At 39.0% G+C, this 25511-nt stretch overlaps 1 protein-coding gene across 1 annotated transcript in view; it reads right to left on the bottom strand.

Annotated features, from left to right (window-relative positions):
* LOC122806322 (3-oxoacyl-[acyl-carrier-protein] reductase FabG-like) overlaps positions 1-19071 on the bottom strand; it is a 246443-nt gene extending 227372 nt beyond the window's left edge. Inside the window, exons 1-2 of the mRNA XM_044076640.1 lie at positions 19009-19071; positions 13289-13459 (exon numbers count right to left, since the gene is read on the bottom strand). Of these exons, the coding sequence (XP_043932575.1) occupies positions 13289-13459; positions 19009-19044 (207 nt within the window). The 5' untranslated portion in view covers positions 19045-19071. The remainder of the gene's footprint in view (positions 1-13288; positions 13460-19008) is intronic.
* Positions 19072-25511: the final 6440 nt, after the last annotated feature.

Here is a 25511-nt window from a genome sequence, read left to right on the forward strand (position 1 = left end):
TCCTGTGATTTACTCCAGGTTGGTGTTATTTGTCCCAGTTCCAGTGATTTACTTAAGGCTGGTGTTACTTGCGGGACAATTATTAAAGATTCAAATGGCCAAAGTGATGTATTTCAAGTGATGAGGTTATAGTGACTGGCATTTAGTTGCAATGATGATACATTACAGCAACCCTATGTACATGGCTGGCCTTAATGAAATGGTGTCCTAAATAAAGGGCTCCTTGGTACCCGCACCGCCTACTGTTTTATCTCCCTGCACACATATTTTACTGCTCCCACTTGTTTCTACAGTCTTGGGCTTCCCACACTATGCATGATATATTTTTCTTCCTTTTCTTATATTTTGCATTACTCTTCAGCCTTTTTCAAGTTGCCATGCCTTTCTATATGCACAGAAGTACAACTTAAAGTTTTTTTTAACAAGCTTTTCACCCAATAATGATGAACAAGAATTATGATTAAAAAAAGAAATTCAGTGGTGCTATTCAACTTTACCTTTATTTGCATCCTTTCAAAATACCTTACCTGGCCAAGACAAGACACTAATAACTGAATAGGAAATAACTAAATTAAGCTGGGTGCCTGAAACCAAAGGGAGTGTAGATGGTCTGAGATGAGTGTTAGAGCATTTTCCCAAACTTTTTAGCCAGTGGTGTCTTGAACAAAAATCATGAATAAGAAAAGAATTTCAGGCTTATTGTTTTTCTTTCAAGCATGATATAAGTTGTATCCAAGGCTTAATGTTGAAAGCTGACAAAATAATGACTCACACTAAATTAACAAGACAAATGATTAAGAGGATACATGAATCCTATCTGGGAATGCTGCCTCTCTCTCTACCCCCCTAAAAATATAGTCACTGTCTGTACATCCCAATAATGCTACATTGGGATGGACACAGAGGTTCAAATGGCCACAGTAATGTATTTCAAGTGACGGCTGTTATTCATATACATAGAACACTTCCTCACCCCTACTTCAAAGGCAAACACCTGTATAAACGAGGAAAGTGAAAAAACATCAGAGTAATGAATTCCAATCTTTTGCTTCTTGACAGGACATTGCCCCTAAACAAGCTATAGCAATCTTATTTGCATACCTCTGAGGTCTTTAAAAAAATAAAAGAAACAGTGACTACACGGTCTCCAGCCACAACACCAAACTATATTGACCTCCTTGCATAATGCAAAGGTTTGAGTTTGAAGAAAATTATAGAAATAATGATTACACCATCCTCAGTCCCTACACATGCTACAGCAATGTTCTGTATATACCCCAAGGAATGGTATTTGAATGGGTGCAGTTCAGCAGTTCAGGGCAGCACACACACACACACACACACACACACACACACACACACACACACACACACACACACACACACACACACACACACACACACACACACACACACACACACACACACACACACACATTCACTTTTAGGGAAACTAGAGGAATCTCAACAGTATCTGTTGCTTTGTCAGTATTTATAAAACTACCTGAAAGAGAAAATGAATGCTGAAGATCAGGAAAATCTTCACTTCTAAAAATCCCAGGTAAGCACTGGGGTCTGACAGTGCAGTGGTGCAGCGGTAGTGTTGTCGCCTCACAGCAAGAGGTTCCCTGGTTCGATTGTTGGCTGAGGTGCCTTCTGTGTGGAGTCTGCATGTCCTCCCTGTGTTTGTGTAGGTTTCCTCCCACATTACAAAAACATGCATCTTTAGCATTTCTCCCTGGGCCGCTGCTGAAAATTGGCTTTGTTTCAAGTCAGACTTTCCCAGTTAACAAATGTTAAATAAATAAATAAAATAAAAATAAATAAAATATAGTAGTAAACCAAAAATTTTCTTTCAGCACACATCTTTCCGTCGACCCCTATTCAGGGAAATTCACTTCTGCAATTTGCTGAATTTACTAAGGACAAGGAAATAATTGGCCAAATACACAACTTTGCCTTTTTCCCCACTGCAGTGGAATCTCGGAGTTGATATATATAGTTGGGGGGGGTGTGAGGGCAAAGCCCCCCCACTGGGGTGGGTTTGATTTAATTATTTGCGGGTTCCATTGTGCTTTGGGGCAATTGTTTCCTTGCCCTTGGTAAATTCCGCGAATCATGAAAATGAATTTCACTGAATAGGGGCGGATGGAATGGTGTTTGCTGAAAAAACAATCGGCGAATTAATATAGACCCAATCACTGAGGTTGTACTGAGGTTGGGTGCTCTGGGTTTCCAATCTCTAGTGCTTACCTCACTCATGTTCATTCACTGATTACCAGCTTTATCCTAACAGGGTCATATCATATTCCGGTTTACGATAAAGCTCAAACCTGAAGAATGGATTATCTCTTTTTCTGCTCAATTTCACCCAGCCAGCAACAGCTTTTGTGGTGTTCCCACACAGTCAAGGATGATAGTGGGGGCTTCACAGCAGTGGTATCTTGGGTGTCTAAAGCTAGCTATGATGCTAGGTTTAGTGGAGGAATGACCACCATCAGGATTTAACTAAGTCAAGGGCATTATGTCAGTGGTAAAACATTTAATGAAATTATGAAGCCTGCTACTTGAGAAAACACTGTTACTACAACCAGTGATTTCTTAGCATTTTAAAGGAGAGGACGTGCTGCCAAGCCTTAAGATTCTTCATCCTAAGAGTCATTATTACCCACCTGGTTTATTACATACACAAGCTTGCTGTACCAGCATTCTGTTGGTTTGGGAAACGTAACAAAATATTACAATAACATAACATGTTGTTGGGGGTCCCCCAGTGACTGCAAGGATCAGTGGAGCCTAAAAATGGCACTATTAACTTGCAGCATCATTGCCAATATAATTTATAGAAGTTCTGAGCCTGCTTGTTTTTGGAAGTCACTTGGTGTATCTCACATGTTGCCCATTGGTGGGATTATGTTACATTTACTTCAAAGAGGTTGGTAATACATTTTTTACAAGTAAGTGGTTTTATATTGAAAATGCATATAGATGAACATATAAAATATTGAAGGGTACTGCTGTGAAAGTTGCTTATAAGGTGCAGAAGGAAAAATAACCTTTAAAACTAATGGAAGGTAATAGAGCACATTTGTTTGACAGAAGCTAATTAAACACAATTAATTTAAAGTGGGGACAGGTAAAACACTTACATCCTGAATGTTAAGCATTAGAAATGGCAGGTAATGAACATGAAATTATACTTAAAGATACTTAACAATAAAATGGACATTTTAAAAGGAATCACAACTAGTATTCATAGCCCCTTAGATGTTAAACCTTCATTGTTCAAGCAATCAAGTGTTGTTCTAATGCTGCTGCACTGAGTAGGTTTGTTAGCCCAGAAAAGTCTACACCACTGGGCATTATACTTTCCTATATACGTGCAGTGGCAAAAAAGACATTCCAAGTTGTGTAGACAGAGCCGGATCATGGTCAAATGGGGCCCTAGGCAGGGTAATGAACAGCCCCCTTCCCCCTGTAGCCATACCAATATGCAATTACTTGTTTCTCTCTCCTACTAAATATTATTCAAACCTGACAGTACATGATACCTCTCAACTTATTAGTGCAAAAAATCTGGCCAACACTAAAAATAGTGGTGGGAAGACCCATAAATAGTGACATATTTAAACTATTGCTCTTCTAAACTTAGGTAATTGCTAGAATAACAGGTTTTGCTTCAGCATACATCTCCTGAAGGATATGAAGTCGGAAACTCAAGTGTTTGCCATTGTTTAGTGATTTTAATCCTCAATGATTTGCCAGAAAACCACAAATTTTATGAGGAACATACCAAAAATATGAGATGAAAATCTGAACAGTTAAGAGGTATGCAGTGCACATAGTATATATACTTTTTACTTCTACAATGATAGATTCAGATTTAATTTAAGACTGTTATTTCAAAATTTTCAGCAAATACACTAATAGCCATTTGCTAGGCAAAACAAAATAGTCTCACACTGAAAACAGGTTTAGCATGAGCACAGTAAACAACTCTTGTTTGATACTCTGGCAGTCCATTAAACTACAACACATAGGTTCATAGGTTGGTACTAGGCTATTGGCCCTAGGGCCTATACAAGCCTAGCCATAACAATTCCCTGGATATGTCTTCCCACAATATTTACTTCTCTAGACCCCTGTCTAGCAGAGCGACTGACATGATCCCCGGGGTGAATTTCCTATCTCCCATCCAATCATCAAGGTTCCTTTTGAAGAGGGCCAAGGAGGCGCTCTGCTTTACATGTATGGGCAGCCTATTCCAGAGTATGGGGAGTCTCTGGGTCAGGAACCTATCCTTCCAGCCTGTTTTGTTCATTGTGATGACAAGGTTTAGATCCCTGGAGCATGTAGCTCTGAGGAATTGGGATTTCTATAAGTGGAGCATGTCCAGCAGCTCAGGGTTTGACATGGCCTTGTATGTTAAGCAGAGATCACCTCTGAGTAGACGATATGCCACAGAGTATAGCTGTAGTTTTTTTAGATGGTCAGCAAATGGCATCTGCTTTAGGCCTGTGATTCTTTTAGTGAGGTATTTCTGTGGCCTTTCCAGCTGTTGCAGATGTCTTGTGAGGTACATACCAAACAGGGCATTATACTCTATAATGGGTCTAATGAGGGATGAGTACAGTGGGACAATGACCTCCTTTTTTCTGGATGGAAAGCCCTTAGTGATGAGGTTTACCACATAGAAGGATTTCCTGACTGTTGTGGCGATGTGGTTATCGAAAGTGAGACCACTGTCCACCTGTGTCCCTAAGTCCCTCATCACACGTTCAATGTTTAGTGTACTGCCACCTATGTGGTAATTCATGGGTACATGTTTTTTTCCAAAGGGGATAACTATACATTTCTTGGTATTAAGCTTGAGCCCATGGCTCTGGCACCAGGCATCTGTTTCTGTAAGGCCCTTTTGTAGAATATCCACATCATTTGGGGATTCAATAATGGCTCCCAGTTTGCAGTCATCTGTGAACTTTGTTAGCCAGAGTCCCTTAGTGTTGGCCTGTACTTCAGAGAAGTAGATGCCAAACAAGAGTGGTCCCAGGACTGAACCCTGAGGTACTCCACTTGTCACTTGTCTGGAGCTGGATTTGGAGTCAGCTACTTTGACAGTCTGAGTTTTGTCAGTAAGCCAGTTGGCAACCCATCAAGTGACGTAGGGATTTATGCCCAGCTTAGAAGGTTTATCTATGATTCCAGAGTGGGAGATGGTGTCAAATGCCTTGGTGAGGTCCAGATAGGCCTTACCCTCATCCACGGCTCTGGAGACTGATTCGAAGAAGTCAATCAGGTTCAGGAGACAAGATTGTCCCTTCACAAACTCAAACTGGGTGGGGTCCAGTGTTTGAAGGTTGCCAATGTCTTTGTTTATAAGTTCCATGATAATGTGTTCTATGCCCTTGCAGATCAGGCTTGTCAGACTGATGGGACAGTAGTTCCCGGGATCCAAAGTGGATCCCCCCTTGTGGAGTGGGATAACTGTAGCTGTGTGCCACTCAGTGGGCACGAAGCCTGAAGTGAGGCTATGATTAAACATGACACTTAGGTGAGGTGCCAGTTCATTTTGTAGTTCATGTAGTACACAGCCTGGGATGTCATCTGGTCCCATGGATGCTGTATTCTTAGCTTTGGAGAGTGTGGCTTCTACCTGTGTGGCCGTGATAACCAGATTTTGGCAATCTTTTGGTATTGAGATGGGCCCTTTAGGGGGTGAGAGGGGGGTGAAGTTGGCAGTAAATCGATCTGCCAGGATACTGGCAATATCCTTGGGATCAGTATATTTAATGCCATTCTGCTGAAGCTCAGAGCAGATGTGAACTTTGACATTTAGATTCTTGACATAACTATAGAATGCCTTGTGGTTGTCTTTGGAATCTTTGGCAATTTTATTTTCATAACTAGCTTTTGAGGATTTTATGAGGGATCTCAGCTTCTTATTGAGGCTGGTGAGGGAGTTTTTTGCATCCTGGGATTTTCCTCTTTTCTGCAACAGTTTCTTCCTTCTGTTGTATAGTTTGTTTATAGCAGGGGACCAGCAGATTGGCTTCCTTTTTTTGGAGGAGAGCATCTTGGTTCTATTTGGGATGGCATGATTCATGCACGAGTGGATGTGCTCATACAGTGGCTTAATGTAGGATTCTGCAATCGAACTTTCAGATCCCGTCTGCATGGGTGTGATGAAGTTTGTCACTTCTGACTTCAGTAGCATGAATTTGGCTTTGGAGACATTTTTTTAAGGAGGTTTCCTTACTGGGGGGTGGGAGTGGGATGTGGATGTCAAGGGTGATTTGCTTATGGTCAGACCTGACCAATGAGGGGGTGACCACTGGTGTGGAGCATCTATCTCCCATGTTGGTAACGACCAGGCAAGGATATTGGAGCTGCTGGTGGGACAATGGATTAGCTGATCCAGTGCATTGGAATTTATGAATTCCAAGAACCGTTGGAAAAAGGAGTTGGTATCCAAGTAGTTTTCCCAGTTAATGGCAGGGTAGTTGAAATCACCCAGTATTAGGGTGTTTGGTTGTATCTTAATATTTTCCAGTATGTTTAGAAAGGTGTAGTGAGAATCTTGGGGCATAGTGGGGGATCTGTAGCAAGCTACAATTTGGATTGCAGTCTTACCTAGTGTTAGTTGCACCTGGAGAATTTCAGATGCATTGTGTTGGGCAGCTAGCCTGGAGGTGTGAATATCCTTGGTGAATATGGACACTCCTCCACCTTTAGTGTTTTGGTCTTGGTTTTGTGGCCAAAAAGTGTGGTAAGAGTTGTAGCCTGGTATTGCAGGGGTGCTCTCTGGAACCTTGAACCAGGTCTCAGTTACTGCACAGATATCAATGTTCTCCATTTTTAGGAGTGCCTCGAGAGAGATTGCATTTTGAGGTTTAGACTTCTAGCATTCAGTAGCATTACCTTCAGATTTTGCATACTTGTATCTGTTACAGTGGTAGTTTTGTCCTTTGAACCTTGCCTAAAAAAGGCACTATAGGCGTGGCAAGAGCTTTAGCCAGTAGCCTGAATCCCAGGGGTGACAGGTGCAGACCATCTCTAACAAAGCATCGTGGTTTGTCTATCATGTCTTCCCAGGCAGACAGATACTGGATCCCCTTTGAATGACACCAGAAGCTTAGCCAATTGTTGAAGTCAATCATTTTGTCCTTATACTGTGGCATCATTCTGGGCGAAGGCAGGGTGCTACTCAGGGCTAGGGTCATACCTGCCTGGGCCACATGATCCGAGAGCTCTTCCATGTCTCTTTTCATGTAGTCCAGAGAGGTACGTCTCAAGTCATTCATTCCAGCATGGACAATGACAGAGTCGTATTTGTACTTGTTGTGGAGTGACTTGAGTGTATGCGTTATGTGGCGGATCCTGGCACCCGACAGGCAGCTGACTATAATTTTCTCCTTGTTCAGCCTGGTGAGTGGGACATGAGTGTGCCTGACTATAGAGTCACCTATATCTAAAGTGTTGGGTACATTGTCTTGCCTTAGGGGCTGTTGTTGGGTGTCACACTGGTGTTGTGAGCTATGTGTCACTTTGGTTGTGATTGGTGTTTGTTTGCGTTTCATCTTCGGAGGTCCTTGTTGCTTGGGCAGGTTAATGTTAAGGGCCTCCACATATGTGGGTTTAGTGTTGCTATGTATGGGTGTTGATGTTGTGGGTTTTGAAGGGCTATGAGTTGCTTGAGGTGTAGTGCAGGTGTTAACCTTCTCCTCTTGACTGTCTAGCACAATCTTGGCCGGAGAGAGCTTTGATTCCAGTTTGGCTATGTAAGTGCATCTCTCGCAGGTTGTAGTGTTGGGTGGTAGGAGGGGAGGGTTGTCTGTGTACATGAGGCAGTTGCCGCATTGCCCCAGTATGCCCACATTCACCAGGTGGACAGGAGAAATCACCGGAAGCTGACCCTTGGACATGCCTGTTTAGGTGCTTTTTTGTAAAGTTTAAGAGCTGTTTTTCCTTACCTTTGCAAGGTACTTTGCAATTATATGATGTTTAGTGCCTACGATTAATTTCTCCTTATTGACAAGGAGAGTTGAGTGCCTGTATCAGTTTCAGGCTTCCTAATGCTTTCCAGCAGGTTCTAGAGCAAGTGCTAGTCACAGGGGTTCAGATTTTAGTGCTACTAGTGAGAAACCAGCTAGTTCTAAGGGAAAATTTGAAGAGCAGACTTTATGGCACCTGGAATACTTTAACTGTAGCCTAGCGGTGCTGCCCGATGTGAACAAATGTGCAAACACACGCGTTTTTAAGCCAGAAAGTTGAAAGGGATAGAAATCAGCCCAAAAAAGGCTAATAAAATTACAATTTCAGAGCTGGAAACCACTCCTCTAGCATTAGATAGGCAGTACAATGCTCACCAGTCCCACTGGTAAGCAGTAGGACTTCCCTCTGCCACAGCAAGGTCTAGATAGCTCTGAACACAGAATATAAAGTCCTGAGACAAGCAAAGCTTGGGATCTGGACTGGCTAGGAAAGGTGGGAAACGAGCAAACAAAAAAGTTTTTTTTTGTTGTTAAAACAGGCTAAACAATGCAATAATACAGTAAATAAACACAGAAAAGGCTAACACACTTGAGTGTGTAGTCCTAAACAGTAAATACAATTAAAACTCTACAAAATTAGCAATTAAAAACTTTTTAAATGAAGAAAGGCAAGTGCACAACTGAAAAACGATTTAAGAGGCAGTAATACAGCAGAATAAGTAGCTAGTCACTAGGACTCATTTTGAAACAGGATAGAATGAAGCTCTAATTAGTGTCCATTTACCTTAGCTGAATTTCCTGCATCTCTCTATAAATCTTTCTGAGTCATCCAGTTCTGAGTTTTTCCCAGTCACTTAGTCCTGTGAATCCAGCCAGTATCTGAGTAATATGCAGAACCCCCTCTGTCAAGGAGCACCAGGTCAAAGGGTCCTTTTTTGCTTGCTATCATGTAGAGAGCATGATGGACACAGTGTGGTATTAGGACGTGGCAGTCCTCTAGTGTTGAGAAGCACCAGATCAAAGGGATTTTTTTTTTTTTGCTCTCACATTGAGAACTATATTCGTGAGTGGCACTGGGTCCCAGAAAGAGCAACTATGCCTATGGTGTGGCATGAAGATAAGTCATGCCTTCCCATCAGAACACTAATCAGTGTGTTATACATGTAGCTGAACAAACAGCTGTACAGGTCAGTTTGTGGGGTATTGTAATATGTACATGTAGCTGTACAAACAGCAGTCCAGGTCAGTTTGTGGGGTATTGTAATATGTACATGTAGCTGTACAAACAGCAGTCCAGGTCAGTTTGTGGGGTATTGTAATATGTACATGTAGCTGTACAAACAGCAGTCCAGGTCAGTTTGCAGGGCATTGTAATATATACATGCAGCTGTACAAAGAGCAGTCCAGATCAGTTTGCAGGGTATTGTAGTATGTATATCTAGCTGTACAAACAGCAGTCCAGGTCAGTTTGTGGGGTATTGTAATCTGTACGTGTAGCTGTACAAACAGCAGTCCAGGTCAGTTTGTGGGGCATTGTAATATGTACGTGTAGCTGTACAAACAGCAGTCCAGGTCAGTTTGTGGGGTATTGTAATATGTACATGTAGCTGTACAAACAGCAGTCCAGGTCAGTTTGTGGGGTATTGTAATATGTACGTGTAGCTGTACAAACAGCAGTCCAGGTCACTTTGTGGGGCATTGTAATATATGTAGCTGTACAAACAGCAGTCCAGGTCAGTTTGTGGGGCATTGTAATATGTACGTGTAGCTGTACAAACAGCAGTCCAGGTCAGTTTGTGGGGTATTGTAATATGTACATGTAGCTGTACAAACAGCTGTCCAGGTCAGTTTGTGGGGTATTGTAATATGTACATGTAGCTGTACAAACAGCAGTCCAGGTCAGTTTGTGGGGTATTGTAATATGTACATGTAGCTGTACAAACAGCAGTCCAGGTCAGTTTGTGGGGTATTGTAATATGTATGTGTAGCTGTACAAACAGCAGTCCAGGTCAGTTTCTGGGGTATTGTAATATGTACGTGTAGCTGTACAAACAGCAGTCCAGGTCAGTTTGTGGGGTATTGTAATATGTACGTGTAGCTGTACAAACAGCAGTCCAGGTCAGTTTGTGGGGTATTGTAATATGTACGTGTAGCTGTACAAACAGCAGTCCAGGTCAGTTTGTGGGGTATTGTAATATGTACATGTAGCTGTACAAACAGCAGTCCAGGTCAGTTTGTGGGGTATTGTAATATGTACATTTAGCTGTACAAACAGCTGTCCAGGTCAGTTTGTGGGGTATTGTAATATGTACATGTAGCTGTACAAACAGCAGTCCAGGTCAGTTTGTGGGGTATTGTAATATGTACATGTAGCTGTACAAACAGCAGTCCAGGTCAGTTTGTGGGGTATTGTAATATGTACATGTAGCTGTACAAACAGCAGTCCAGGTCAGTTTGTGGGGTATTGTAATATGTACATGTAGCTGTACAAACAGCAGTCCAGGTCAGTTTGTGGGGCATTGTAATATGTACATGTAGCTGTACAAACAGCAGTCCAGGTCAGTTTGTGGGGTATTGTAATATGTATGTGTAGCTGTACAAACAGCAGTCCAGGTCAGTTTCTGGGGTATTGTAATATGTACGTGTAGCTGTACAAACAGCAGTCCAGGTCAGTTTGTGGGGTATTGTAATATGTACGTGTAGCTGTACAAACAGCAGTCCAGGTCAGTTTGTGGGGTATTGTAATATGTACGTGTAGCTGTACAAACAGCAGTCCAGGTCAGTTTGTGGGGTATTGTAATATGTACATGTAGCTGTACAAACAGCTGTCCAGGTCAGTTTGTGGGTATTGTAATATGTACATGTAGCTTTACAAACAGCAGTCCAGGTCAGTTTGTGGGGTATTGTAATATGTACATGTAGCTGTACAAACAGCTGTCCAGGTCAGTTTGTGGGTATTGTAATATGTACATGTAGCTTTACAAACAGCAGTCCAGGTCAGTTGTGGGGTATTGTAATATGTACATGTAGCTGTACAAACAGCAGTCCAGGTCAGTTTGTGGGTATTGTAATATGTACATGTAGCTGTACAAACAGCAGTCCAGGTCAGTTTGTGGGGTATTGTAATATGTACATGTAGCTGTACAAACAGCAGTCCAGGTCAGTTTGTGGGGTATTGTAATATGTACATGTAGCTGTACAAACAGCAGTCCAGGTCAGTTTGTGGGGTATTGTAATATGTACATGTAGCTGTACAAAGAGCAGTCCAGATCAGTTTGCAGGGCATTGCTATATGTACATTTAGCTGTACAAACAGCAGTTCATGTCAGTTTGCAGGGCAGTGTAATATGTACATGTAGCTGTACAAACAGCAGTCCAGGTCAGTTTGCTGGGCATTGTAATATGTGCATGTAGCTCAGGGTTGCCAGACGTCCCTATTTGGGCGGGACTGTCCCGAGATCAGCAGCCTGATCCCGAGTCCCACCCTGCTGGTTTAAATCCTGGGCAGCCTCCACTTTGTTTTTTGATTGGCCGGCATACGGCCAATCGAAAATCGTAAACACGGAGCTTCTTGTGTTTAATGCGGAAGTTCCACATTAAACGAAGCTCCATGTTTAGTGATTTTTGATTGGCCCGTATGCCGATATACGGGCCAATCAAAACATTGCAAAAAAGAGCTACTTCTGTGTATTGCGGAACTGCGATGTTTCACATTAAACAGAAGTAGCTCTGTGTTTATTTATTTTTTTTTTTAGTCCCTACCTGGCCAGTCGGAAATCTGGCAACCCTGATGTAGCTGTACAAACAGCAGTCCAGGTCAGTTTGCAGGACATTGTAATATATACAGAGTCTGATTATGCAAGACATAACTTCCACACACATTTGTCAGGTTGGAATTTAAGTGGCATGCTCAACTCTAAAGGACAAAGAGTTATGTATGCTGAACTAATCCTATCTACAGGTCAGTTAGTGTAAAATCATGACTTAACAGTATACTGAAAAAAAGGTCAAAGACCACTGAAAAGTGCAACAAACATTCAAAGCTGGAATTGACATAGTAGGTACCTTAACAGGTAAAATCTTGGATTTTACTCCAGACCAAGCAAGTGTTGATATATCTATTCATCAAACCAAAACAAAACAAAGCAAAACAAGAGTATGTTTTGCACTTGTATAGAGACAAGCCTGATTCTGGCTTGGTAAAATGTAGCAGGAAGATGAGATAGTAGGGAAGTTTTATCATTTTATTCAGGATCCTAGTGCAAATATACTTACTAAAAGTATGCATGTGTAGTGTTTAAAATGCATGAAGGATGTGGGGGGCCATGCCCACGACACCCCCCATTGTGGGGGGCTGTGCCCCCACCCCCCCTAACTATATATACTAACTCCAGGATCACACTACCGTGGGGAAAAGGGCATATAGCATTTTCATTGTTTTGAGTTTCAGTCAAATGAGTTTTCAGTGTTTTGAGCTTTCTATGTTTTGGTTTCAGCCAAATGATTTTCCATCAAATGAGTTTTCTATCATTTGATAGGGAACCATGTATATATATATATATATATATATATATATATATATATATATATATATATCTATAGAGAGAGAGAGAGAGAGAGAGAGATGCATGCTATATATATATTACTAACATTGATAGTTATTTAGAAAAAATGTGTCTGCTTCAACTTTCAATCTGTTCTTTTGTGACTTGACCAGTTTCAATTTTGATTTTATGTAGCATGCACCTTTAAAATTCTATAGGTCTATTCCCAGCATTTCAGAGCACAAATGAAATGTTAGTTCATGTGTTCTGATATTTCCTTCATCGGAAGTCTGTGTGTAAATTTATGAAACATTTTACCTGACCATTCTAAAAATCAAATATTGGCTGACAAAGTGTGTATCTCAAATACATGAAACTATTATTTCATTCCTGGTTATCATGCTTCTATGATAAAGTTGCTTCTGTTTAACAGAAACCATTTTGAAATGAGTGATTGGAAGTTAAAAATATAATTAAAATACTTTAGCCTTTATATCACAGCAGCATTTCAGGATTAGCTGCCAATCCCATATAATAATAAAGAACATTTATTTCCTCATATTGGCCATGTACACTTTCATGAAGAACCACATAATAATATCTATTTTCCTTAAATCTCTGTAACTAGACTAGAAATCTAGTAAAACTAGAAGCATTTATTTACTTTTAGAGAGTAACATTAAATGTTTTGCAATGAATGGTATTGCTGAATGCAAGTTTGAAAACACACACGAGCTCTTTCTTTAAATTTACCTTTTCTTTATTGGCTTCATCACACAGTTTTGCTGTTTCTTTCAGCCCTTCCACATTTCGCCCATTAAGTATCAGTTTTGCTCCAAGTTTGGAAAACAGGATGCTTGTTGCAGCTCCTATTCCTGAACTGGCACCAGTAATTAGGGCCACCTTCCCATGTAGAGACAACACCTTCAAAAACAAGAGAGTGAAAGAGAGAGACAGAGAGAAGGGGTTAGGAACTCAATGAAATGGACATGTTTTTCCACTTATTTCTTCTCCTCTTCACCTTCCCCAGCCAGCTTTTTAATTGTAGTAACATTTCTCACATCACTGCCATTTAAGCTCTTACTTCATTCAACTTTGTGCAATACACAAGCAACTTATTTCCTTCATATGAAAATAAGTAACTATACCTGTCGCGCTGGGGTCTATTTATCTGTAGCAGGTGGTAGGAGTTTTAAAACTTTACAAAATTTTGACCAAACAACTTCTGCAGCCAAAGATACATGGTAACACTCACTTCTTACCAGCACATACAACAGTATCACTTTCTACCCCCCCCTTGTGAGCTGTGATACTTTTTCACAGTGTGTACTACTAACTTTACATACAACAGTATCACTTTCTGCCCCCCCCCCCCCTTTTGTGAGCTGTCATACTTTTTCACGGTGTGTACTACTAACTTTACATACAACAGTATCACTTTCTACCCCCCCTTTTGTGAGCTGTGATACTTTTTCACGGTGTGTACTACTAACTTTACATACAACAGTATCACTTTCTACCCCTTTTGTGAGCTGTGATACTTTTTCACGGTGTACTACTAACTTTACATACAACAGTATCACTTTCTACCCCCCTTTTGTGAGCTGTGATACTTTTTCACGGTGTACTACTAACTTTACATACAACAGTATCACTTTCTACCCCCCTTTTGTGAGCTGTGATACTTTTTCACGGTGTGTACTACTAACTTTACATACAACAGTATCACTTTCTACCCCCCCTTTTGTGAGCTGTCATACTTTTCACGGTGTGTACTACTAACTTTACATACAACAGTATCACTTTCTACCCCCCCTTTTGTGAGCTGTGATACTTTTTCACGGTGTGTACTACTAACTTTACATACAACAGTATCACTTTCTACCCCCCCTTTTGTGAGCTGTGATACTTTTTCACGGTGTGTACTACTAACTTTACATACAACAGTATCACTTTCTACCCCCCTTTTTGTGAGCTGTCATACTTTTCCACAGTGTGTACTACTAACTTTACATACAACAGTATCACTTTCTACCCCCCCTTTTGTGAGCTGTCATACTTTTTCACGGTGTGTACTACTAACTTTACATACAACAGTATCACTTTCTACCCCCCTTTTGTGAGCTGTGATACTTTTTCACGGTGTACTACTAACTTTACATACAACAGTATCACTTTCTGCCCCCTTTGTGAGCTGTCATACTTTTCACGGTGTGTACTACTAACTTTACATACAACAGTATCACTTTCTACCCCCTTTGTGAGCTGTGATACTTTTTCACGGTGTGTACTACTAACTTTACATACAACAGTATCACTTTCTACCCCCCCTTTTGTGAGCTGTGATACTTTTTCACGGTGTGTACTACTAACTTTACATACAACAGTATCACTTTCTACCCCCCCTTTTGTGAGCTGTCATACTTTTTCACGGTGTGTACTACTAACTTTACATACAACAGTATCACTTTCTACCCCCTTTGTGAGCTGTGATACTTTTCACGGTGTGTACTACTAACTTTACATACAACAGTATCACTTTCTACCCCTTTTGTGAGCTGTCATACTTTTCACGGTGTGTACTACTAACTTTACATACAACAGTATCACTTTCTACCCCTTTTGTGAGCTGTCATACTTTTCACGGTGTGTACTACTAACTTTACATACAACAGTATCACTTTCTACCCCTTTTGTGAGCTGTGATACTTTTCACGGTGTGTACTACTAACTTTACATACAACAGTATCACTTTCTACCCCTTTTGTGAGCTGTGATACTTTTTCACGGTGTGTACTACTAACTTTACATACAACAGTATCACTTTCTACCCCCTTTTGTGAGCTGTGATACTTTTCACGGTGTACTACTAACTTTACATACAACAGTATCACTTTCTTCCCCCCCTTTTGTGAGCTGTCATACTTTTTCACGGTGTGTACTACTAACTTTACATACAACAGTATCACTTTCTACCCCCCCTTTTGTGAGCTGTGATACTTTTTCACGGTGTGTACTACTAACTTTACATACAACAGTATCACTTTCTACCCCCCCCTTGTGAGCTGTGATACTTTTTCACAGTGTGTACTACTAACTTTACAGTCAGTGCATTTCATCTTCTAATAATCATGCTTGCATATCAAGATAGTGCAATGGCAGCTGTATAACAGCAGACTTCTGTAGCATGCAAGTCCTATTCAGACAAAAAGAGCAATAAACAGAAACTGAGAAGTAGAACTGCCACTCCCTTATCAAGGTAGAAAAGCACACTGAAGCAAGACAGGTGCTCGGCAATGCAGTGAGACCCCATAATAAAATAGGTAGAAGACAAACACAGGGCACAAGTTAAAACTTTGGGAGGAGGAGAGGGATAAAGAGAACACAAATGTGGTTTTGCTAGAAGCCAGAACCTGAAAGTCAAGTATCAGTGGTTAGAAGAGTAATAGAGAATTATTTTCACTGAGACTACTGTATGAATGATTTCCTTGGGCATGATGAGTCCATTAGTAAGGCTTAACCTGCATTAAGACACAGTTCTGCAAAATCAGGCAATAGGATCTCCACAGTAATAGCAGCAAGACATTTTGGACATTGCTATGGAGTTTTATGACAGCAGGCTCACTGTAACTGATATATATATATATATATATATATATATATATATATATATATATATATATATATATAAAACCAGCTCTGGTCCCTGCACTTCATCAAAATATCCCCTTAAACAGTGCTAGTACTAAAATAAACTTTCTGTGGGGACCAGTGCCACAAGCCCCTGTAATATATACATACATACCTGTATACAATAGCTCTGAAAGAGTGGAATTACTCAGCTACAATTAGTTGAGAGAGGTTTTTTTCATACATGAAATGAAAGTACCAAAATCCACCAGCACTTATTTTATTTTACATTTGTTTACCTGATAGCCTTATTGTTCCAAGAACCATTTTCAAACATGACCAGATAGCTTGATTGTTACAAGGACCATTTTCAATCATGACCTAGGTCACAATATCCAACTAACTTTTAATGGTTACTACTACTACTATATATAAGAGCAGATGGATACAATAATAATAATAATAGTAAACATAACAGATTTTAATTCATAACAGCATTATAAAATAAGTGTCCATAGTTTATCAAACAATAATATAGAAGTTAAAGCTGACAAAAACCACAATCCTAGATTTTATGGTGGACGACTTAACCCGCATGTAGAGTAAGTCAATAGCAGAGCTAATAAAATACATTTGAGAGGTTTGTACTAGTAATAGATCATTACCTCAGTCAAAATAAAAATATGCTATACTAATTATTAGCATGTATGTTGAAACTATATATATATATATATGTATATATATATATATATATATATATATATACATATATATATATATAAGGTGGTTTAATTTACAGAACCTAGGTATTGTCCAGAGAGAACTAAGTGAGACATTGATATACTAGAAATTAATTTTAGCATTTTTAGAAGCAGATGAAGAGGATAAATTCATTAGCGTGTGTCTGAAACAATCACAGTACATTTCTTTTGCCAAATGGGCTTTTAGATTTTTCTTAAGCAGTGGAAATGTTTATTGGGTGCTGTTGTTTCATTTGGGAATTTATTCTATGAAGGAGGGGAGATTTTGCAGAAGGCTGTTCCTGTATAAACTAATATAACGTTAGATCTTATCAGGTAAGCAATCAGAAAAAGAGCTGGAAATGCTGTTGGCGAAGAAATGCAGGTATTAGCTTGAATTTACCGAAGTATTGTTTTTTCTAACAAACTCTATGACATATACCCTGACCTTCATTCATATGAGCCTGCTTTTTCTAGGTCAGGAAATAAGTTGTGTGCAGTTTTATGAGAAATAAGCAAATACTTTCTTGTTAGTATAAAGGACTGGTTTACTTCTCCAGCAGAGAACTTTTTTAATGTGGAACTCATAACACTAAAGAAAACAGAACTTAAAGAAGAATGATAGAATAAATAGATGAAAATAGTGCTGCAGAAGGAATGCAAACGTCATCTTCTATTCCTCTTCTCAAGCGCAAGGCACTGACAAAAAGTGGATATTTAAATTTACATTTCTGCTACAGTGGCACACTGTATAATGCAAGCAGTGAAGAGAAACAAATACACAGTGTGAGTAAAAAAATACTAATATCAGCCAGTGCTTTCCCACGTATCTTAAATACATCAAAGCTACTTTTAAGTATGATGCAGAGTGCATTCAGTTACTTCAGCATGTAACATTTAAATTTTTGCACCCGTTATCATGATAGCTTTCAGAGGCTATTTCAGGGTAACACTGATTTTGTAGTCTGATGGCTAAGTCATCTTATAAAAGTAATTATTTTAAACTAGGGATCTGGTGCAGACTAAGTTTATGCAATACAAAAATAATTACCAACATAGTGTTATATTTTCTATTATACCATGACCGCCGAAAAACGTGCACGCTGATTGGCCAGCGTGCCCGTTGTAAATCGAGTTATACTAATGGAAAAAGGTCCGGTCGCCCGGACTTTTTTCCATTAGTATAACTGTTTAAAACACTCTCGCTATGTTAAATGGGTTTAACATGGCGAGACAGTTTTAAAATAAGCAACGGAGATCTCCGTTGCTTATTTTAAAGCTGTCTCGCCATGCTAAACCCATTTAACATAGCGAGAAATTTTAAAAAAGCAACGGATAAAGCAAGATCTCCGTTGCTTTTTTTACTGTTTCGCTATGTTAAATGGGTTTAACATAGCGAGACAGTTTTAAAATAAGGACTTTTTTCCATTAGTATAACTCTACTTTTAAAACACTGTCTCGCTATGTTAAATGGGTTTAACATAGCGAGACAGCTTTAAAATAAGCAACTGAGATCTCTGTTGCTTATTTTAAAGCTGTCTCGCTATGCTAAACCCATTTAACATAGCGAGACAGGTTTTAAAAAAAAAGCAACGGAGAAAGCAAGATCTCCGTTGCTTTTTTTACTGTTTCGCTATGTTAAATGGGTTTAACATAGCGAGACAGTTTTAAAATAAGCAACGGACATCTCCATTGCTTATTTTAAAGCTGTCTCGCTATGTTAAACCCATTTAACATAGCAAAACAGTAAAAAAAAGCAACGGAGATCTTGCTTTCTCCTTTGCTTTTGCCCACAGCTCTGATGTACTGCGCAGGCGTGCAGTACATCAGAACTGCCGCGGATGCCAGACATCTGCGGAAGGGCAGTAAACAGGCATTATACTATGCCATTATTTAAGAAAAGTAATAGTTTCTTTTCTTAAATAATGTCATGGTATAATAGCAATAACCCACTTCTGGGTGTGGGTATTGCTGTATTTACCCACAGTTGGCTTTGTTTGGTAAACCACGCCAACCGTGGGTAAATCCAGCATTACCCACACCCAGGCGTGGGTTATTGCTATAATAATTGTACAAGCAAATGATTAATGGTAGAGATCATACCTTACAGGCTTGCTGAGCAGTTGTGTATAGTGACATTGCTTCTGATGATGGAAATGAAATGGAGTTTGCATTTGCTTTACCTTTAAAATCTTACTGGGGTAGCACATTCCTTCCTTCTATACTTGGCTGAGGCTTAACTGACGTGACTGTACTTGTCTTGAAATAAATGCTGTCGAAGAGGTGCAGCTATCAAGTTACCTGGCATTGCTGAGTTCATTCTGAGTGTTTAGGAATCATTAGATAAGCTTTTCAAGAAACACATGGTGTTTCCAGCTTCATTTTCACATACTCACAAGTTCTTTTGTTATCACATTTTGTTTTGTGAAGCACTCACTGTAGGTAATAAAAGCTTTAAATAAGAAATGAATGTAGTATAACCAGTCTTTCTTGCATCTTCTCCCTTTTCTTAGTATACGTGTAACTAGATATTTTCCCTAAACATACAAATAAATGGTTACATTTCTATTTTTACTTTATATATAGACTATCCCCATTTTAACTATCCCTTATGAGACCAAATGAACATAAGAATTCTCATACTTTACTTGACGATGTAGTGACTTCTTGTGTATATATTGTATATATATATATATATATATATATATATATATATATATATATATATATATATATATATATATAGATATATATATATAATTTTCTCGGAACAAGATTGTTGTCTGTTTTCTTTACATAGGTATTTGTATTGTTTATTTGTGTTTTTGAGTTACCGTATTGTTGTCATTATTTGAAAAAAGAAAATTGAAATAAAAAGATTTTGGAAAAAAAAGACCATAAAAAATAGCCTGATCTTTTTAAATCTGTACCTATATGAACTTTGGTAAAAAAAAAACATCTAATTATGTTTCTTTATCAGTAAAATGAGTGCTTGTATTTCATTACTTTTTGCTACTTACTCAACTTGCAGAAAACAATATGGTACAATTAAGAAGTGGCTTGAAGGAACATTAAAAGTGTGTGTTATGTACTGTTATGCAATATAGGATAATTGTGTGGATCCTTTAAAACAGGACTATTTCTTTTACCAGTGCTCAGTGTCACATTTGGTTCATGATATGTATTTATCATTATACCATGACCCCCCCCCAAAACATGCACGCTGATTGGCCAGCGTGCACATTGTAAATCGAGTTATACTAATGGAAAAAAGTCGGGTCGCCCAGACTTTTTTCCATTAGTATAACTCTACTTTTAAAACACTGTCTCGCTATGTTAAATGGGTTTAACATAGCAAGACAGTTTTAAAATAAAACGGAGATCTCCGTTGCTTATTTTAGCTGTCTCGCTATGCTAAACCCATTTAACATAGCGAACAATTTTAAAAAAGCAACGGAGAAAGCAAGATCTCCGTTGCTTTTTTTACTGTTTTGCTATGTTAAATGGGTTTAACATAGCAAGACAGTTTTAAAATAAGCAACGGACATCTGCGGAAGGGCAGTAAACAGGCATTATACTATGCCATTATTTAAGAAAAGTAATAGTTTCTTTTCTTAAATAATGTCATAGCAATAACCCACTTCTGGGTGTGGGTAATGCTGTATTTACCCACGGTTGGCTTTGTTTGGTCCCTTGGGCTTTGCCCTTGGGACCAAACCACGCCAACCGTTGGTAAATCCAGCATTACCCACACCCAGGCATGGGTTATTGCTATAAGAACCAGGATTTACTGGACTGAATGTTTTTATAGGTTCATAGGTATGTACCAGACTAATGACCACAAGGGCCTTTCTAAGCTTAGCTATGCATCCCAAACCTCTGACAAGTTTTGGTACCCTTGATAAGCAGGGGCCTGAGAGATGAAACATTTACAAGCAGGGTTCTGGAAGATGAACCATTTACAGGATGCCTGTGTCCATTAGAGACACAGGTGCCAAACCAGGGATAACTTTTCTCTTCCCCATTCAATTGTCCAATTTACACTTGAATTTGGTTAGGGAGGAACTCTGCTTCACATGGATGGGGAGCCTGCTCCAGAGAAGGGGTAATCTCTGGGATACACAGCTGTCTCTCCAGCAGGTACTATTTACTTCACAGGCAAGACTTAAGTCTTTAGAATGGGTAATGCTGGTGCTGTTTGTTATATGGATTTGCAGGAGATCCATCATGGTGGGGTATGACAACGCCTTCTATGCCAGGCAAATAGTCTGTAAGACTACAGTCAACAGTCTGTAACAGACAGAATACAGGGACAGGGCTTTGAGACAGTCTGCACAGGGCATGTTACTTATGCCCTATATTGTTCTAGTGAGGACCCTCTGTGGAGGTTCCAATTATTGGACATGCCTAGTTAAGTAGATAACAAAGAGGGCATTGTACACATTGTGCTGTTAATGTGTAGAATAAACATTTCTGTTAATGTCTGTGATAGCTCCATTTTCAGAGCATATTGTGTGTTATAGGAAACAATATATTATTTACGAATCACAAGGGTGAAGCCCATCTGATTAAACAAAAGCACCCATGCGCAAATCCTGATATACCCACAAACAAGAGTGGAGTATTGCTATTATACAATGACATTATTTAAGAAAGAAATTGCTTACCTTCCTTAAACAATGTCTTTGTATATGGGTGCTGTAGTGTTCCTCTGTGTTCTTCCTTGTTTACCAATGTACTATGCATGGGTATGGGACTTACATTCCCATGATTGCATAGTACGTCAGTGCAGCGCAGGAGAAGCAACAGAGAAAAGAAAATTTCTGTTGCTTTTTTTTTTTGTATTAGAGAAAGTGCAGAAATACCAGGAAAATTAGGTAATTTTCTGATTCTGTAGTTTTGCAGTATTTATCTGATTTTTCTCATATTTGATGCAGTATTTATCTGATTTTTCTCATATTTGATGCAGTATTTATCTGATTTTTCTCATATTTGATTCTGTCCTTGATGCATATGCCACTAGAAAGTCTAGGCACTCAATAGCACTTCCATGGCCAGACTTTTTTCTGCTGGTATATGCTTGATTTACAGTGAACATGCTGTTGGGCTGTCCAATCAGCATGCTCATTTTTGAATAGCAATGAGCCCTCGTCGTATAATTTGCATTATACAATGACCCCCCCCCCATCAGTATTCCAAAATGTTGTAAATCAGACTTATACTAATGGAAAAAGGTCTAGTTGACCGAAATTTTTCCATTAGTATAAGTCCTTTTTTCTTTCTTTCTTTTTTTTTAGACAGCAATGGAGAATGGAAGAGCTCTGTTGCTGTAATCTCGCTTTGTTAAACGAGTTTAACATAGCGAGATAGCTTAAAAAAAAGCAACGGAGATCTTCTTTTCTCTGTTACTTTCTTTAAAGCTGTCTTACTATGTTAAATTGGTTTAACATAGCGAGACAGCTCTAAAAAAAGCAACGGAGAAAGCAAGATCTCCGTTGCTTTTTTATAAGCTATCTCGCTATGTTAAACTCTTTTAACATAGCATTACTAAAAACAACGGAGATCTTCCTTTCTCCGTTGCTTCCACACACAGCTCTGATGTACTGAGTAAGCATATGCATGTGCAGTACATCAGAATTGCCGCAGAATACCAGACAGCTGCGGAAGGGCAGCACAGAGGTATTATGCAATGCCATTATTTAAGAAAAGTAAGTATTTTTTTTCTTAAATAATGTCATTGTATAATAGCAATAACCCACTTCTGGGTGTGGGTAATGCTGGATTTACCCATGGTTGGTGTGGTTTGGTCACGAGGGCGAAGCCTGAGTGGCCAAACAAAGATAACCGTGGGTAAATCCAGCATTACCCACACCCAGAAGTGGGTTGTTGTTTAATTAATATGCAGAATGTTGGTGAAATTATATGCTTTGCATTAACATGCAGCTTCTGAAGAATAAGAGATATTTGACTGTAGTTTCTGAATTTAATTACTATAATTATCACCAAACTGTCACAAAAACATGACATTTTAAGAGGGACAGTCTAAAAGCTGACCTAAAGTCATTGACATTTGGGAGGCATATATAGTTATATTTAACAAAAGGGAGACTCATGAGTGCATCTAATAAGAGGACATGTGGCCTTAACCTCTTCAGGACAGATTGTTTTACGCTGGTGTGAGTGACAGTGAAAGTCTGAACAAGTAGGTAAGAATGCCTTCTGTTCCCAATTACCAGGGAAGTGAGGACACTCTAAGAGGTCCTGGGTCAGCAGTCATAGCATTTGTCTAATGATGGCTGAGGGGAAATTATCAATGTTGCTGGAAAATAGGCAATATTCAATGAATACAATGCATGTTTACTACAGTGAAGGGAACTGTAAAAGCTTATTAATGTAAATGTAGAGCAAAAGGCAACTAAAGGCAGTGGTAATCAAATGCAGATCTAATTATTGCACCAAGTTCATTTGCAGTTTCTTACTTCAGGCTGTCTCACAAGGCAGACTGAGTAGCCTGAAAGCAGATAAAATGTTGTCATATCTCAATAACCAACTATTACTTTTTTTTCTCTAAAACTGCAGGATAAAAAAAATTATGTGCAAAGAATTAATTGTACTATGAAGTCCTTGTGTGCACATAATTATTACCCCATGGTACCTTGAAAAGGCAAGGTGTTTAAATGTCTTTGTCTTTGCTTGATAGTTGCTATATTTATACTTAAAGCACACATCTAAATGTAACCTGCTTAGAGATAACACTTCTCTATTGAAAAGAACATTTTTGTTGCTGTTGTCTTATGGTAACAGTTACACATATCAGGTACATTTTCCTGTTGACTGCAATAAGCTAAAGCATTGCTCTACTACTATATAGAACCTAGCAGTGCCTTCTCTAAAAGTACGTCTCACCAATATAAATTCAGGTTCTTTGCTTAGCTCTGCTGACTGATATACAACACATCTAATCCTCAACACTGAGCTAGAGGTCACTAATATGAACCTGGAAAGGAGAGTCGCACAAATTTCAGTTTGATCTAGCAACAAGATAAGGATCACAAAATCACTTTCAGTTCTGCCTGAAGTGGTGCAGACATCATTCAGCAGGACATTTTCTCCTGGCATTGGTTGGGAAAAATAAAGACTAGTAACCAGTGAATTAAGGTGGGCAAGGTTGCCCACAGTTAATTGGCAAACACTGGATATCATCAAATACTACCTTTGGTTTCTGATATATATATATTTTTAAATTTAGCACAGCTTAAATTCAAGGGTAGGGTTTACTTTTGGGTGACTTCTTGGGATAACAGCAGCTAGACAAATGGTTTCTCTGAGTTGCAAAGCAGCCAAAGCAGCATTTTCCTCTGCTCACTCTACTCCACTCTCAAATTCATATACCTCACATCAATTATCCATTAAACATGATCATTTATAAAGTATTTATTCATATACTATCTCCTACAAGTACAGACACTCGTTCATAACAAGACTTTTACAGATTCTCTCATTCTTAGAAAGCAGACTTCTTTAATTTATGTAGTGCTTACATGCACATACATGCCTGACTAGACTGCCAACTGCCATACATTACTTCATTCATGCACACAACACAAATGTCTCCTTTATTTATTCACTGCATTCATTCATTCATTCACATGCTGTCATACTATTAGCAACTCCCACAAATTATTTTATTCTTTTAAGCTATGACATATTACTTCTTTTATTCATCACAGAGTGTGTTTAAACACCCTTCTTATTTGATGACAAGACACTGAACTTATCAGGAAGTTTTAGTTAAAATTAATTATATAAATCAGTTATATTTTAAAGCAGCAAAGTAATACAGGGTGGCACAGTAGTGCACAGCTTACCATAGCTGCCTCATAGCTCTTGGTTCCCAGAATTTACACCCAGCTATGGTGCCTTTTCAGCATGTCCTCCTTGTGTCCATGTGAGGTTTTGTGAGGTGCTTCACTTTTCTCCCATATCCCAAAGGCACCCTGCTGTATTATTTAATTATCCTTTAAACTGCATTTAGGTATGCTTGCCATGAGTGTGTGTGTGTGTGTGTGTGTGTGTGTGTGTGTGTGTGTGTGTGTGTGTGTGTGTGTGTGTGTGTGTGGTTGTGCACTTACTATAATATGCTAGTATCCTGTCCAGGATTGGTTCTCTGTCCTTATAACTTTTACTTACAGGGCTAAGCTCCATATCCTTTGTGGCAATAAATAGGATAGAGCAGGTATAACCGAAAAAATGAATAAATGAATGAATACATAAAATAATGTAAGCTTTTCTATATGGTCAGAGTGAAAAGAACCTCAGACTGCTTAGAGGTTCTCTGATGCTTAGGAGGAAATACCTTGGAACTCATGCTATTATTTCATAAAATGAAATGCATTGTGTACATCATTGCGAGTTGCATACAGACAATAAGACTGAAAGCACAAAATCAGTATATCGATATTGTAAAAGCATACAGATACATGGAGATATGCAATGGTATATTATTCAGTGTAGTTTGTCTTAGTTTATAAATAGGAAAGACCAGACAAACTTTACTGTCATCATAGAGTGGATAAGAAAGTTCTTTTCTTTGCAGATGGAAAAAA

The sequence above is a fragment of the Protopterus annectens genome, chromosome 7.part0, assembly GCF_019279795.1.
Source record: "Protopterus annectens isolate FY-2018-M chromosome 7.part0, PAN1.0, whole genome shotgun sequence".
Taxonomy (NCBI): Eukaryota; Metazoa; Chordata; order Ceratodontiformes; family Protopteridae; genus Protopterus; species Protopterus annectens.